We start from the raw sequence: 13,196 nt of genomic DNA, 5'->3' as shown, positions 1-13,196 counted from the left end.
TGATGCTCTTGTGACTGCACTTGGTCGTGATTTTACAGTTAAGGATTTGGGACAGCTTCATTTCTTCCTGGGTATTGAGGTCGCTCATCAGTCTCGTGGCAGTTTGGCTCTCACCCAGAAGAAGTACTCTCTTGATCTCTTGTGTCGTGCTGATATGCTCAAGTGCAAGCCATCGCCTACGCCCATGTCCTCCATTGATACCCTTTCTGCTGCTGATGGTGCTCTTCTCTCTCCTAAGGATGCTACTGAGTACAGGAGTATTGTTGGTGGCCTGCAGTATCTGACGATCACGCATCCTGATCTCTCCTTTGCGGTTAACAGGGTGTGCCAGTATCTTCATGCTCCCACTGATGTACACTAGTCTGCTGTGAAGCGCATACTACGTTATGTGCGTCTCACTGTCTCCTTTGGTCTTCACCTGCGCCCCAGTTCCTCTGGAGTTCTTTCTGCATTCTCTGATGCTGATTGGGCTGGGTGTCCAGATGACAGGCGATCCATGGGGGGACATGCTGTGTTCTTGGGTCCTAATCTGATCGCCTGGAGTGCACGCAAGCAAGCCACTGTTTCCCGCAGCAGCACAGAAGCTGAGTACAAGTCGGTTGCCAATGCAACTGCTGAACTTATATGGATTGAGTCCCTACTTCGAGAGCTAGGAGTTGCTCAGCCACATCCTTCGGTCCTTTGGTGTGACAACATCGGTGCTACGTTTCTGCCGTCAAACCCGGTGTTCCATGCACGGACTAAACACATTGAGATTGACTATCATTTTGTGAGGGAACGTGTTGCACAGAAGCTACTACAAGACAGGTTTATCTCTTCAAAAGATCAACTTGCGGACATCTTCACCAAGCCTCATGTTTGAGGTCTATAGGCGCAATCTCAACCTCCTAGATACTTCAGGAGTGAGTTTAGATTGAGGGAGGGTGTTAGACTTCGTATTGTAGCCCTACTGTGTACACCATACCTTATTGGTATTGGACTTGTATGTCATCCTTATATATATGTGATAAGCCACCCCTTTGAGGATTGAGCCAGTTCCCTCAAAACCTACGTTTTACACCCATAGCACTTCTGGAGTTGTAGTGCTTCCACCATTCAGCAACATCTTTCATAAGAAGAAAAAGAGAGACCTTGTGTGAGTATTTAATTAAATAAACAATGGTATATGCAGAAATTGACCAGAATATAATGTGTGCTTGCGTACCTTATAAGCTTCACTGATGAAGACACTAGGCCATCCAGCATATGGTAGATAGCTGTTAGCATTGGACAAAACACAAAAATTAACCATGCAAAGACATTAATGAATTGAAACGGTAGAGCAAGGTATATATAAAGCGATATTAATACACGTCCAAATTCGATAGTAGACGCATGATAAGAGATAACAACCCGCCACGTACCCTGCAACCCGTCCAATAATGTCATGCGGTTGAAGCCAAAGCTGCCCGCTCGCATAGAGAAATCGGTCATCCACTGAATTGTTGTCTCCTTTGGTGAGTATTCGGATTTCTCCAGTATCTCGATGCTCGTAAACCTAGAATAATTTGAGAAGATCATTTTCAAGGCAAACAAAATATAACATATGAACTTTTAATGATTTGATTGGTGTGTAGCAAGAGATACTAGAGGCCGGGCTTACCGTTACCTTGATCACACGATGGACAATTGGATGTTCAAAGCCATCAACTTTGAAAAGAACGACCTCTCCTTCGCGGAAAGGTTCATTGCTCATGTTGTGCACAAACACCATATCGCCCTGCAAAATAAGCACATATCCCATGCATGCATCTATCAATATATCGGTCGAAATCAAAGGGGGCGACAAACTGAAGCACACATTTAAACTAAATAAATTGTATCACGTACCTTTTTAATTGCAGGCTCCATACTTTCCGACAAAACTGCCATCGCCGGTGACTTGACACCCGTCACTAGCATCATTCCCTCGGGCACCAACACCAACAACACAAGGACCATAACTGCAATCCAAATTTAGTTAAGAATTCTCCAAAAAGAGAAGAACAGATAGACACATTATCAACGCTGAAGAACACAGAAAAAAGAGGCCTATATATGTACTTACCGAGGAAGGTAATGGATTGGGTGAGCACATGCCGGATCTTCATAGCCTCCTCTCGGCTGGACGATGGAGAAAACACAAGCTAGCTTTCTGATCTTCCAGCGAACGTCTGGCCTTGTTTTGCAGCTAGGTAGGTAGGTAGGTTATGAATATATAGGCAAAGCTGCGCGGAGTACTCTACTCAGTCGATACGAATCGGTGACGGACACCATCGATCACCACACGTACGGGATTCGGTCTCCGTGTCCGACTCCGACCGTGCAATGGAATCATATACCGTGTCCGTACGTACGTGCGGTTTGCAACTGATTTATCCCTTGGGTTTATCATTAATTACGTGCGCTTGGTAATTACACCCAGCTACGGTATTCTGAGAGTCCGCCACCACTATTACGTGCCATGCGAATAGCTGTGAAGGTCTTGCCATTTGTTCAAGGTGCTTGAGCTTGCCAAATGCCAATGGGGCGACGGTATTGTATGCCAGGTTGATCAAGTTGTTGACTCATAGTATGAGAACAGCAGTGGACGGCACGACGGCCAGGTTCCAACAATGAAACGGTCAGGTCGATATACATACACCTTGCGTTTCACGCTTCATGTCAGTTCAAGCACAGTTGAGCCTCAGCATTTGCAGAACAAGTTCTGGATGCAGCCGCAAAGCTCAAGATCATGGAGCTGGAGATCCACCCTGGCCGCCAAAAAGAAGAAACGGAGAAACGGAGAAACTTGGTGTCTCTGGCCTATTCCTTCAGTAGGCAATCCTGGAAGCCCGGCACATTCGATCTGTTGGGAGATCCATGTAAAGTGTCATACACACTCCTTGCAGATGGATAACATGGAAGCAGTCCATAACGAGAGGGCAGCAGAACACGTAGCAATTTGTTCTCCCATTTGTGCAAATCTGAAAGAAAAACTTGCATAAGCTTATATGTACAACGAATCTTCAAACAGGCCAAGCAATTGTCCGATGGCACTCTAGAATCAAGAGCATAATCCTTGATCTAGATTAGAAGTAAAAATAAATTGATTATTCAGGTAACAGCTTGTGCTTGGGCATGGAGACCCAAGATTGAAATGGCGAATAATAAGAAAATGAAAGGAAAGATAGCTAGGCTGCTTTCTTTATAGACGAGAGATGTCTTTCCTACCAACAAATAAATTTATATGACTGTTTGGACCCACTGTATCCCTTTTAACATGTCACTAAAAGAAATTACGACATTGTTTTCACCGGTATAAATTATAGGTTAGAGTAGCACAAACCTGAAAGGCAAAGCGTTTAGGCATTCCACTGATAGAGAGCAGTCCCTTCATCTGGCATATGTCAGTGTCAGCACTACGTTCATTAGGAGAATCAATTGTGAGATGTTTACCCCGATGTACACAACCCCATCATATGCAGGGCCATAAAAAAACCTAGAAATTCATCTTAGCTATCTTTAGAAAATATATAAATGCATGCGAGACAATTTTAAGTCTGACCTTTTACTTTTAGAGATCCATCTCCCCTTCGCAAACAATGCTTAACAGAGGAAACACCAGGGTCATGGGTGTGATCATGCTCATGATGGTCTACAAGAAGAAAAAACATTGAGTTCACTTCTTATTATGACAACATTACCATGACTAAGATATGGCATATTAAGTACTGCATTTCAGTGAAACATCAAAACTGTCCCATCTCTCCTTTCTGAACAGCATCCAAGGCTCCAAGCAGATTTGCAAAGTACATTTCTTAATTCAGGATTTTGATTCCAAGTAACTATGAAGTTTTTCCTATGTTTCCAGGCTCCCTCTATCAACAATAGAGATCCCTGAACTCATGAATCCAGAGCCATGCAGAAAGATTTAGTCATGTGTTTGGCAAAATCATGCCATCGGCGCCCTTTGTACAAGGTAATTATTGTAACACATAATCTACATGAGCATAAGCAATTTTTCACAAACAGTAGGTTGTCATTAAGTATAACTTTATGCTGCCATAAAGAAGAGTAGGGTACAAAATAAAATGTATTTGAGAATGGATAGATAGTTTCCTTTTTCAATGACCATCCGGGTGTCCATGTGATAATAGAAAGAGAAGTGCTTCTATATTGAGACATGAAACTATTTTACATGAGTTTCAATGCTTCATAATTTGATGGTAACCACATTTATGCATTGTTCATCATACTATGCTAACCATGTTTGTGGTCATGATCATGGTGACAGTGATGCCCATGCTCATCATGTGGCTCTTGAGAGGCAGTATTCAATGCTGAAACATAACAAAAATCCATTTTTGTAAATTGAGTAATCAAAGATGAATTTCAATGCTAAAAAACAATTGTTGGTGATTGTGTTAAATCATCACCGCACCCGGGCCGCCTCCCTCCTGCCCGGGCACCTGCCCGACCCGCGCCCAACCCGCGCCCCCGCCGCCTCCCCTCCCCTCCTGCCAGGAGGCCTCCGCCGCCTCCCTCCTGCCCGGGCCAGCGCCTCCCCTCCCCTCCTGCCCGGGCCTCCCCGCCGCCTCCCCTCCCCTCCCAAGCCACAAACGGGCCGACTGTAAGCACGGGCTGAAGTTGGCCGACAAACAGAAAATGACAGTAATGGGTCGTAAGTAACCGAATGCTGGAAATGAGCCCAAGAATAAATGGGCCCTGAGAAGGCCAAAAGATAACATGGGCTGGAAACGGCCCAACGGAATAATGGGCCGTTAATGGGTATAAAGTGATACACTGTTCATTACGGGCCAGTTTCACCACGGGCCGTTAATGGGTATAAAGTGATACACTGTTCATTACGGGCCATTTTTACCACGGGCCGTTAATGGGCCGAGAGTAATAAGGGCCTCATATGGGCCGGAAGACGTCATGGGCCATACATGGGCCGGAAGTTAAAACGGGCTGGAATTATATTGGACGGCCCAGATGACGCTACTGGGCCTAATTCGGTTAGGCCGTAAACGGGCCCTGGGTTAGCGGGCTGTAAATGGGCTATATGCGAACAGGCCGTTAACATGCTTGCCGTGGGCCGGCCCGCCACCTTTTGACCAAGTCAAACGGGCCGGCCTTTTCACAGGAATGGGCCTCTGTTGGGCCGTGCCACGTGTCGACGTATCATAGGCGCTTTGGGTCCAATGAATGGATGACATCTGTCCCAAAGGTGAGCCGACACGTGTTTCCTCCAGCCAATGATGATTTTACACGTGGAAAATCCCCATTGGTCGTGGTTGTTAACGGGTTATCGGATCCAAAACCGGACCCGATAGCTTAACGGCGTTCCGTTACGGTGGATGCCACGTGTCGGTCACCCTTGATGAAAGCACTTCTGTGACGCGATATTTATCGTCATGGAAGTGGACACTTCCGTGATGATAATTTTGGTAATGTCATGGAACACTTCTACGACAGCACAGGTATGACTATCTTGATTCTGTCATAAATTTGTCATGGATGTACATGCATGACAAAAAAACGCGACCTACTATGACAAACACGTATCATCACGGAAGTGTATTTTTTTGTAGTGTTGGTGCTGTTCATGTTTTGCTTGTGAGAGAGGCTTAGTCAACGGGTCTGCAACATTCAGATCTGTACGTATCTTGCAAATCTCTATGTCTCCCTCCTTGACTTGATCGCGGATGGAATTGAAGCGTCTCTTGATGTGCTTGGTTCTCTTGCGAAATCTGGATTCCTTTGCCAAGGCAATTGCACCAGTATTGTCACAAAAGATTTTCATTGGACCCGATGCACTAGGTATGACACCTAGATCGGATATGAACTCCTTCATCCAGACTCCTTCATTTGCTGCTTCCGAAGCAGCTATGTACTCCGCTTCACACGTAGATCCCGCCACGACGCTTTGCTTAGAACTGCACCAACTGACAGCTCCATCGTTCAATATAAATACGTATCCGATTTGTAACTTAGAGTCATCCGGATCAGTGTCAAAGCTTGCATCGACGTAACCATTTACGATGAGCTCTTTGTCACCTCCATAAACGAGAAACATGTCCTTAGTCCTTTTCAGGTATTTCAGGATGTTCTTGACCACTGTCCAGTGATCCACTTCTAGATTACTTTGATACCTCCCTGCTAAACTAATAACAAGGCACACATCAGGTCTGGTACACGGCATTGCATACATGATAAAGCCTATGGCTGAAGCATAGGGAACAAGTTTCATTTTCTCTCTATCTTCTGCAGTGGTCGGGCATACAAAGTGTTCCTCTGCTTTTCGGGAGTTGCATAATCTCATAGTCATAGGAACATGTATAAGTCATGAAGAAAGCAATAGCAACATACTAAACGATCAAGTGCTAAGCTAACGGAATGGGTCAAGTCAATCACATCATTCTCTAATGATGTGATCCCGTTCATCAAATGACAACTCATGACCATTGGTAGGAAACTTAACCATCTTTGATTAACGAGCTAGTTAAGTAGAGGCATACTAGTGACACTCCGTTTGTCTATGTATTCACACATGTACTAAGTTTTCGGTTAATACAATTCTAGCATGAATAATAAACATTTTTCATGATATAAGGAAATATAAATAACAACTTTATTATTGCCTCTAGGGCGTATTTCCTTCACAACAAACACGTCATTATCACAAACAAGATGGTAGACAGAAAGGAGATGCTCTCTGATGTGTGGAACATGAAGGATGTTGCGCAGTTTAAGAGATGAACCGGGTAAACGGGAATGACCAATATGTGAAATAGACAAACCTGCACCATTGGCCACCTCAACCTGGTCCTTGCCACCATAGCGCTCGTGAACCTGAAGGCGTTCCAGATCACTCGCCAGGTGATCTGTAGCCCCCGTGTCCAGTACCCAAGGATAGTCGACGGTGTTGGTGGAGGCCGAGTTGGCGGAGCGAGTGTTGTGGTCCTGGTCATAGCGCTTGCGACACTCATCGGCCTCATGCCCCCAGTTTTTGCAAATTTGACACCGAGGGCGCCACCGATTGTTGCGACGGCCACCACCTCCGTTGTTGCCGCCGTTACCCCACCACTTTGCCGACCATTGCCAGCGTAGGAGGGGTTGCGGTCGCGGCCACCGTTGGGGCCGCCGTTGCCGCCTTGGCGGCCGTGCCCGGGTTGGCCGTTGCCATCGGCCGAGCGACCCCCACCCTGGGAGGGGTAGGGCTCCGACTAGGGAGCACACCCGCCCTGGCCGTAGGGGCCCGAGCGAGCCACGGCGTTGGCGGAGGGAGTCCACCCCACCGACGCACTCTGCTGAGCCTGCAATGCTTCGAACGACAAGACGAGTGAGTAGAAGCTGGAGTAGGGCATTGGTGCGTTACTCACACCCAGGGAGGCGGCGATGGAGTTGTAGGCGGAGCCGAGTCCGGTGAGGATGTGATCAATGAGCTCGTCATCACGAATCGGAGAGCCGGCGGCAGCCATGGTGTCGACGAGGGCCTTCATCTTGTGCATGTACTCAGCCGCGAACATCTCCTCCTTCCGCAGCGTCTGGAGTTGACGCCGGATGTGACGGACGTTGGCGCGACTCTGCGCGCCGTACATGGCACCGACGGCTGTCCATACTGCCTGCACCGTCTCGCAGCTGATGAGCTGACAGGCGATGTCCTCCTCCATGGAGGTAAGAAGGAGGCCCTTGACCTTCTGATCCTGAGTCCACCAATGATGGTATGCCGGATTAGCGGCGGTCGTCGCGGCGTCGCCAGTCCCGACGGTGATGGTCTTGTCGGGTGCCCCCGTGGTGCCGTCTAGGTAGCCATGGAGGTTGGCGCCGGCTAAGACGGTGCCGGCGATGCCTCCCCACAACATGAAGTTGTGGCGGCCAAGGCGAACGCAGATCGCCGGAACGGCGAGGGCGGCGGGAACGGTGGCAGCCGCGGGCGAGGTGATGGTGCCGACGCTGTTGGAGAGCGAAAGGGCGGCGGACGACATCGCGGCGGCGCGGAGGAGGACAGCGCGCGGCGGCAGAGCAGAAACTCGCGGCGGCGGATGGATCGGGCGGCGCGTAGTGTGCGCGCGGCGGCCCTATGGCTAGCTAGCAAGCAGCTGGATGTGCGTAGCTAGCTAGCAAGCAGCGGCGGCTATGCGGAAGCTAGCTAGCAAGCAGCGGCGGGGACGCGGAAGATGGGACCGGGCAGCGGCGCGAGGGACGTGCGGCGGAGGCCCGACCTGGCTGATACCAAGTTGAAGAGGTAGGTTTAGGGTTTTGCGTGGGTGACTAACATCCAGTCTTACGTCTCTTTATATAGATGATCATAATACAATTACATACGTATACTAATACATGTACATGTACAATATGCTAGACCCTATTTTACATATTTGAGTACTGGTACCATAGACTAGAGGGGGGAAATTATCACACGCCTTGTGTGAAGTGCCATTTGGGCTGTTGTGATTGTGAAACGCTACGTCACTTGTGCCTTCTCCTGGCTGGCGGGATTGGGGTCGACGGTCAGCGGAGGTTTCTAAGCTCCCCATGCTCTTCTTCTTCCTCCGGTGTATCGATTTATGCCTCCGTTGTGATCGAGTCGCTGCTTATGCCCACGGAGCTCTCCAGGCTCTCTTCCGGCGTTGCGGCCTTCAGGCCCTCTCATATATGCTGATCTGCTCAAGCGTTCTTTCAGTTAGGTGCCAATAAGATGGCGACTGCGAGAGCTCGACCCACCATAGCCATAGCCATCGTCCTCCTCGCCACGCTCTCGGCCTCCCACCCCGCGTCATGCCTGGTTCGGTCGCACGACGTCGTCGGCTGCTAGCCCAGCGGGTACCTCCCGGGCAGGTCCGGGCACTACGAGATGAGCAACAGCCCGGACTGCTGCGTCGACGGCAAGCAGTACTTGCAGTTCCTCTGCTCGCCGCCCGTCTCCTCCGCCACCTGGGCCGTCCTCACGGTCAACGGCTTCGGCAAGGGCAAGGACGGTGGCCTCCCGTCCGAGTGCGACGGCGCGTACCACGACGACTCGGAGATGGCCGTCGCGCTCTTCACCGGCTGGTTCAGCGGCATGTCCCGCTGCGGCCGCAGCATCAAGATCACGGCGAAGGGCGGCAGCTCCATGCACGCCAAGGTGGTGGACGAGTGCGACTCCGTCCACGGTTGCGACGCCGAGCACAACTACGAGGAGCCATGCGCCTACAACGTCGTGGACGCCTCGCCGGCGGTGTGGGACGCCCTAGGCCTCGACCAGAGCATCGGTTTGCAGGATGTCACCTGGTCTGATGAGTAAACAAGTTTGTTTCACCATATAAATACGGGAATGATAAATCCGACGTTCCGATTTTAAGCATGGCAACCTTCTCACTAAATATTTACTTTTCGATTCTTTTCTTCTTCTAAAGTTATCATTATTTCTGTAGCTCTATTTGGATCCAAATGTTGTTTTTCCATCGATGGTTGTTCAATAGTGAGATTTTCCTATTTCATTAAATTCACCTTGGCATCCATAAGCTCACGGATCTATTATATATTCTTACCTCTCATACACAATATTGATTTGATATAGACATTTTTAAAGTGGACATAAGATTTGTCTTAAGGCTTCTAAAATCAACCTTAGCAAGTTTTATATACATTAAAAAGAAGTGGGCCTTAAGCTAAAAAATCGTATAAGACCGAGTCCATAGCACATAGCAAACAATTGCTTCTCTCTCCTCTACATGTGAACACCGAATCGGCATCTTGCCACATGATACGCGACTCCAACTACCTCCCGGATCACTCAAAGTCACAGGCGAAGAGGCCGCCGCCCCTAAAGGCCTTCACCACCGCTATTCCCTCCCTCCCGCTGTCGAAGGAGGCTGCCGGGCTAAGCTCCACGGCGGACGGCGGAGGTGAGGACGTGTGTGCCTCACCTTGGCGCCTCCAACTCGTACCTTAGATCCAACGTCCCGCAGTTGTCATCTGCTCTCTGCCAGCGTGTGCTGACCCTTTAATGGCTAATCAAACTCGTCGTTGCCAATGCAGAGGCTGAATGTGTGCTCATTGTGTTTGTATCCACCTGATACTTCATTTTTAGTCAATAAATCCACTCTTTATCAAAGAAGAAGAAGAAGAATACATCTAACTACATGTTTCACCAAAATCTACCTTTCAAAGAAGGTGTTAGAGTCATGTCGACCGTGCAAATAAATGTAAGACTTTTGTGTGTTCTCAAAAAAGGAATCATGTCGCCCGTGCTATAGAAATGACTTCAACAAGACGGATGGAGCTCGATTAACTCTGTTGCGGAGACTATGATAATGGTGTGTCTTTTACATACTCTTCATTCGCTTGATGCATACTTTAACCTCGAACAAGACACTATGGAGGCAACCCACATAAATCTGCCGCGGTTACATTGTTACCCATAGTACTTCTGGAGTTGTAGTGCTTCCACCATTCAGCAACATCTTTCATAAGAAGAAAAAGAGAGACCTTGTGTGAGTATTTAATTAAATAAAAATTGTATATACAGAAATTAACCAGAATATAATGTGTGCTTGCGTACCTTATAAGCTTCACTGATGAAGACACTAGGCCATCCAGCATATGGCAGATAGCTGTTAGTATTGGACAAAACACAAAAATTAACCATGCAAAGACATTAATGAATTGAAACGGTAGAGCAAGGTATTTATAAAGCCATATTAATACACGTCCAAATTCGATAGTAGACGCATGATAAGAGATGACAACCCGCCACGTACCCTGCAACCCGTCCAATAATGTCATGCGGTTGAAGCCAAAGCTGCCCGCTCGCATAGAGAAATCGGTCATCCACTGAATCGTTGTCTCCTTTGGTGAGTATTCGGATTTCTCCAGTGTCTCGATGCTCGTAAACCTAGAATAATTTGAGAAGATCATTTTCAAGGCAAACAAAATATAACATATGAACTTTTAATGATTTGATTGGTGTGTAGCAAGAGATACTAGAGGCCGGGCTTGCCGTTACCTTGATCACACGATGGACAATTGGATGTTCAAAGCCATCAACTTTGAAAAGAACGACCTCTCCTTCGCGGAAAGGTTCATTGCTCATGTTGTGCACAAACACCATATCGCCCTGCAAAATAAGCACATATCCCATGCATGCATCTATTAATATATCGGTCGAAATCAAAGGGGGCGACAAACTGAAGCACACATTTAAACTAAATAAATTGTATCCCGTACCTTTTTAATTGCAGGCTCCATACTTTCCGACAAAACCGCCATCGCCGGTGACTTGACACCCGTCACTAGCATCATTCCCTCGGGCACCAACACCAACAACACAAGGACCATAACTGCATTCCAAATTTAGTTAAGAATTCTCCAAAAAGAGAAGAACAGATAGACACATTATCAATGCTGAAGAACACAGAAAAAAGAGGCATATATATATGTACTTACCGAGGGAGGTGATGGATCGGGTGAGCACATGCCGGATCTTCATAGCCTCCTCTTGGCTGGACGATGGAGAAAACACAAGCTAGCTTTCTGATCTTCCAGCGAACGTCTGGCCTTGTTTTGCAGCTAGGTAGGTAGGTAGGTTATCTGCGCGGAGTACTCTACTCAGTCGATACGAATCGGTGACGGACACCATCGATCACCACACGTACGGGATTCGGTCTCCGTGTCCGACTCCGACCATGCAATGGAATCATATACCGTGTCCGTACGTACGTGCGGTTTGCAACTGATTTATCCCTTGGGTTTATCATTAATTATGTGCGCTTGGTAATTACACCCAGCTACGGTATTCTGAGAGTCCGCCACCACTATTACGTGCCATGTGAATAGCTGTGAAGGTCTTGCCATTTGTTCAAGGTGCTTGAGCTTGCCAAATGCCAATGGGGCGACGGTATTGTATGCCAGGTTGATCAAGTTGTTGACTCATAGTATGAGAACAGCAGTGGACGGCTCGACGGCCAGGTTCAAACAATGAAACGGTCAGGTCGATATACATACACCTCGCGTTTCACGCTTCATGTCAGTTCAAGTACAGTTGAGCCTCAGCATTTGCAGAACAAGTTCTGGATGCAGCAGCAAAGCTCAAAATCATGGAGCTGGAGATCCACCCCGGCCGCCAAAAAGAAGAAACGGGGAAACGGAGGAACTTGGTGTCTCTGGCTTATTCCTTCAGTAGGCAATCCTGGAAGCCCGGCACATTCGATCTGTTGGGAGATCCATGTAAAGTGTCATACACACTCCTTGTAGATGGATAACATGGAAGCAGTCCATAACGAGAGGGCAGCAGAACACGTAGAATTTTGTTCTCCCATTTGTGCAAATCTGAAAGAAAAACTTGCATAAGCTTATATGTACAACGAATCTTCAAACAGGCCAAGCAATTGTCCGGCGGCACTCTAGAATCAAGAGCATAATCCTTGATCTAGATTAGAAGTAAAAATAAATTGATTATTCAGGTAACAGCTTGTGCTTGGGCATGGAGACCCAAGATTGAAATGGCGAATAATAAGAAAATGAAAGGAAAGATAGCTAGGCTGCTTTCTTTATAGACGAGAGATGTCTTTCCTACCAACAAATAAATTTATATGACTGTTTGGACCCACTGTATCCCTTTTAACATGTCACTAAAAGAAATTACGACATTGTTTTCACCGGTATAAACTATAGGTTAGAGTAGCACAAACCTGAAAGGCAAAGCGTTTAGGCATTCCATTGATAGGGAGCAGTCCCTTCATCTGGCATATGTCAGTGTCAGCACTACGTTCATTAGGAGAATCAATTGTGAGATGTTTACCCCGATGTACACAACCCCATCATATGCAGGGCCATAAAAAAACCTAGAAATTCATCTTAGCTATCTTTAGAAAATATATAAATGCATGTGAGACAATTTTAAGTCTGACCTTTTACTTTTAGAGATCCATCTCCCCTTCGCAAACAATGCTTAACAGAGGAAACACCAGGGTCATGGGTGTGATCATGCTCATGATGGTCTACAAGAAGAAAAAACATTGAGTTCACTTCTTATTATGACAGCATTACCATGACTAAGATATAGCATATTAAGTACTGCATTTCAGTGAAACATCAAAACTGTCCCATCTCTCCTTTCTGAACAGCATCCAAGGCTCCAAGCAGATTGGCAAAGTACATTTCTTAATTCAGGATTTTGATTCCAAGTAACTATGAAGTTTTTCCTATGTTTC

General features: G+C 47.2%; 3 protein-coding genes and 1 long non-coding RNA gene across 4 annotated transcripts; 1 reads left to right on the top strand and 3 right to left on the bottom strand.

Annotated features, from left to right (window-relative positions):
* Positions 1–1,040: 1,040 nt before the first annotated feature.
* Positions 1,041–2,129, bottom strand: LOC109750093 (uncharacterized). The gene is made up of 6 exons (XM_040393754.1): positions 2,087–2,129; positions 1,870–1,982; positions 1,649–1,759; positions 1,404–1,537; positions 1,205–1,256; positions 1,041–1,130 (listed from the first exon to the last, which is right to left on the bottom strand). Exons 1-6 carry the CDS (start codon positions 2,127–2,129, stop codon positions 1,041–1,043), a joined length of 543 nt encoding a protein of 180 aa, XP_040249688.1.
* A 669-nt stretch (positions 2,130–2,798) lies between these two features.
* Positions 2,799–4,389, bottom strand: LOC120966602 (uncharacterized). Its single transcript, XR_005760674.3, has 4 exons — positions 4,266–4,389; positions 3,566–3,655; positions 3,347–3,419; positions 2,799–2,984 (listed from the first exon to the last, which is right to left on the bottom strand). It is a non-coding gene; the product is annotated as an uncharacterized lncRNA (long non-coding RNA).
* Positions 4,390–8,857: 4,468 nt separating this feature from the next.
* LOC109750091 (putative ripening-related protein 5) lies at positions 8,858–9,286 on the top strand. The gene has a single exon (XM_020309047.1). The coding sequence runs from the start codon at positions 8,858–8,860 to the stop codon at positions 9,284–9,286; it is 429 nt and encodes a 142-aa protein (XP_020164636.1).
* Positions 9,287–10,221: 935 nt separating this feature from the next.
* LOC141025420 (uncharacterized) lies at positions 10,222–12,313 on the bottom strand. Its single transcript, XM_073500695.1, has 6 exons — positions 11,431–12,313; positions 11,212–11,324; positions 10,991–11,101; positions 10,746–10,879; positions 10,547–10,598; positions 10,222–10,473 (listed from the first exon to the last, which is right to left on the bottom strand). Exons 1-6 carry the CDS (start codon positions 11,471–11,473, stop codon positions 10,360–10,362), a joined length of 567 nt encoding a protein of 188 aa, XP_073356796.1. The 5' UTR covers positions 11,474–12,313; the 3' UTR covers positions 10,222–10,359.
* Between the last annotated feature and the right edge of the window lie 883 nt (positions 12,314–13,196).

The sequence above is a fragment of the Aegilops tauschii genome, chromosome 6 (assembly GCF_002575655.3).
Source record: "Aegilops tauschii subsp. strangulata cultivar AL8/78 chromosome 6, Aet v6.0, whole genome shotgun sequence".
In the NCBI taxonomy this organism is placed as follows: domain Eukaryota; kingdom Viridiplantae; phylum Streptophyta; class Magnoliopsida; order Poales; family Poaceae; genus Aegilops; species Aegilops tauschii.
This window is presented reverse-complemented; position numbering and strand designations above follow the sequence as displayed.

What these genes read in the sequence shown, in the direction of transcription:
- LOC109750093 (XM_040393754.1), bottom strand. Translation starts at nt 2,129, where the DNA reads ATGAAGATCCGGCATGTGCTCACCCAATCCATTACCTTCCTCG. An exon ending in TGGAGCCTGCAATTAAAAAG is followed by an intron (nt 1,760 to 1,869) that starts GTACGTGATACA and finishes CTTATTTTGCAG; the next exon opens with GGCGATATGGTGTTTGTGCA. An exon ending in TCATCAGTGAAGCTTATAAG is followed by an intron (nt 1,131 to 1,204) that starts GTACGCAAGCAC and finishes TACTCACACAAG; the next exon opens with GTCTCTCTTTTTCTTCTTAT.
- LOC109750091 (XM_020309047.1), top strand. Translation starts at nt 8,858, where the DNA reads ATGAGCAACAGCCCGGACTGCTGCGTCGACGGCAAGCAGTACTTGCAG.
- LOC141025420 (XM_073500695.1), bottom strand. Translation starts at nt 11,473, where the DNA reads ATGAAGATCCGGCATGTGCTCACCCGATCCATCACCTCCCTCG. An exon ending in TGGAGCCTGCAATTAAAAAG is followed by an intron (nt 11,102 to 11,211) that starts GTACGGGATACA and finishes CTTATTTTGCAG; the next exon opens with GGCGATATGGTGTTTGTGCA. An exon ending in TCATCAGTGAAGCTTATAAG is followed by an intron (nt 10,474 to 10,546) that starts GTACGCAAGCAC and finishes TACTCACACAAG; the next exon opens with GTCTCTCTTTTTCTTCTTAT.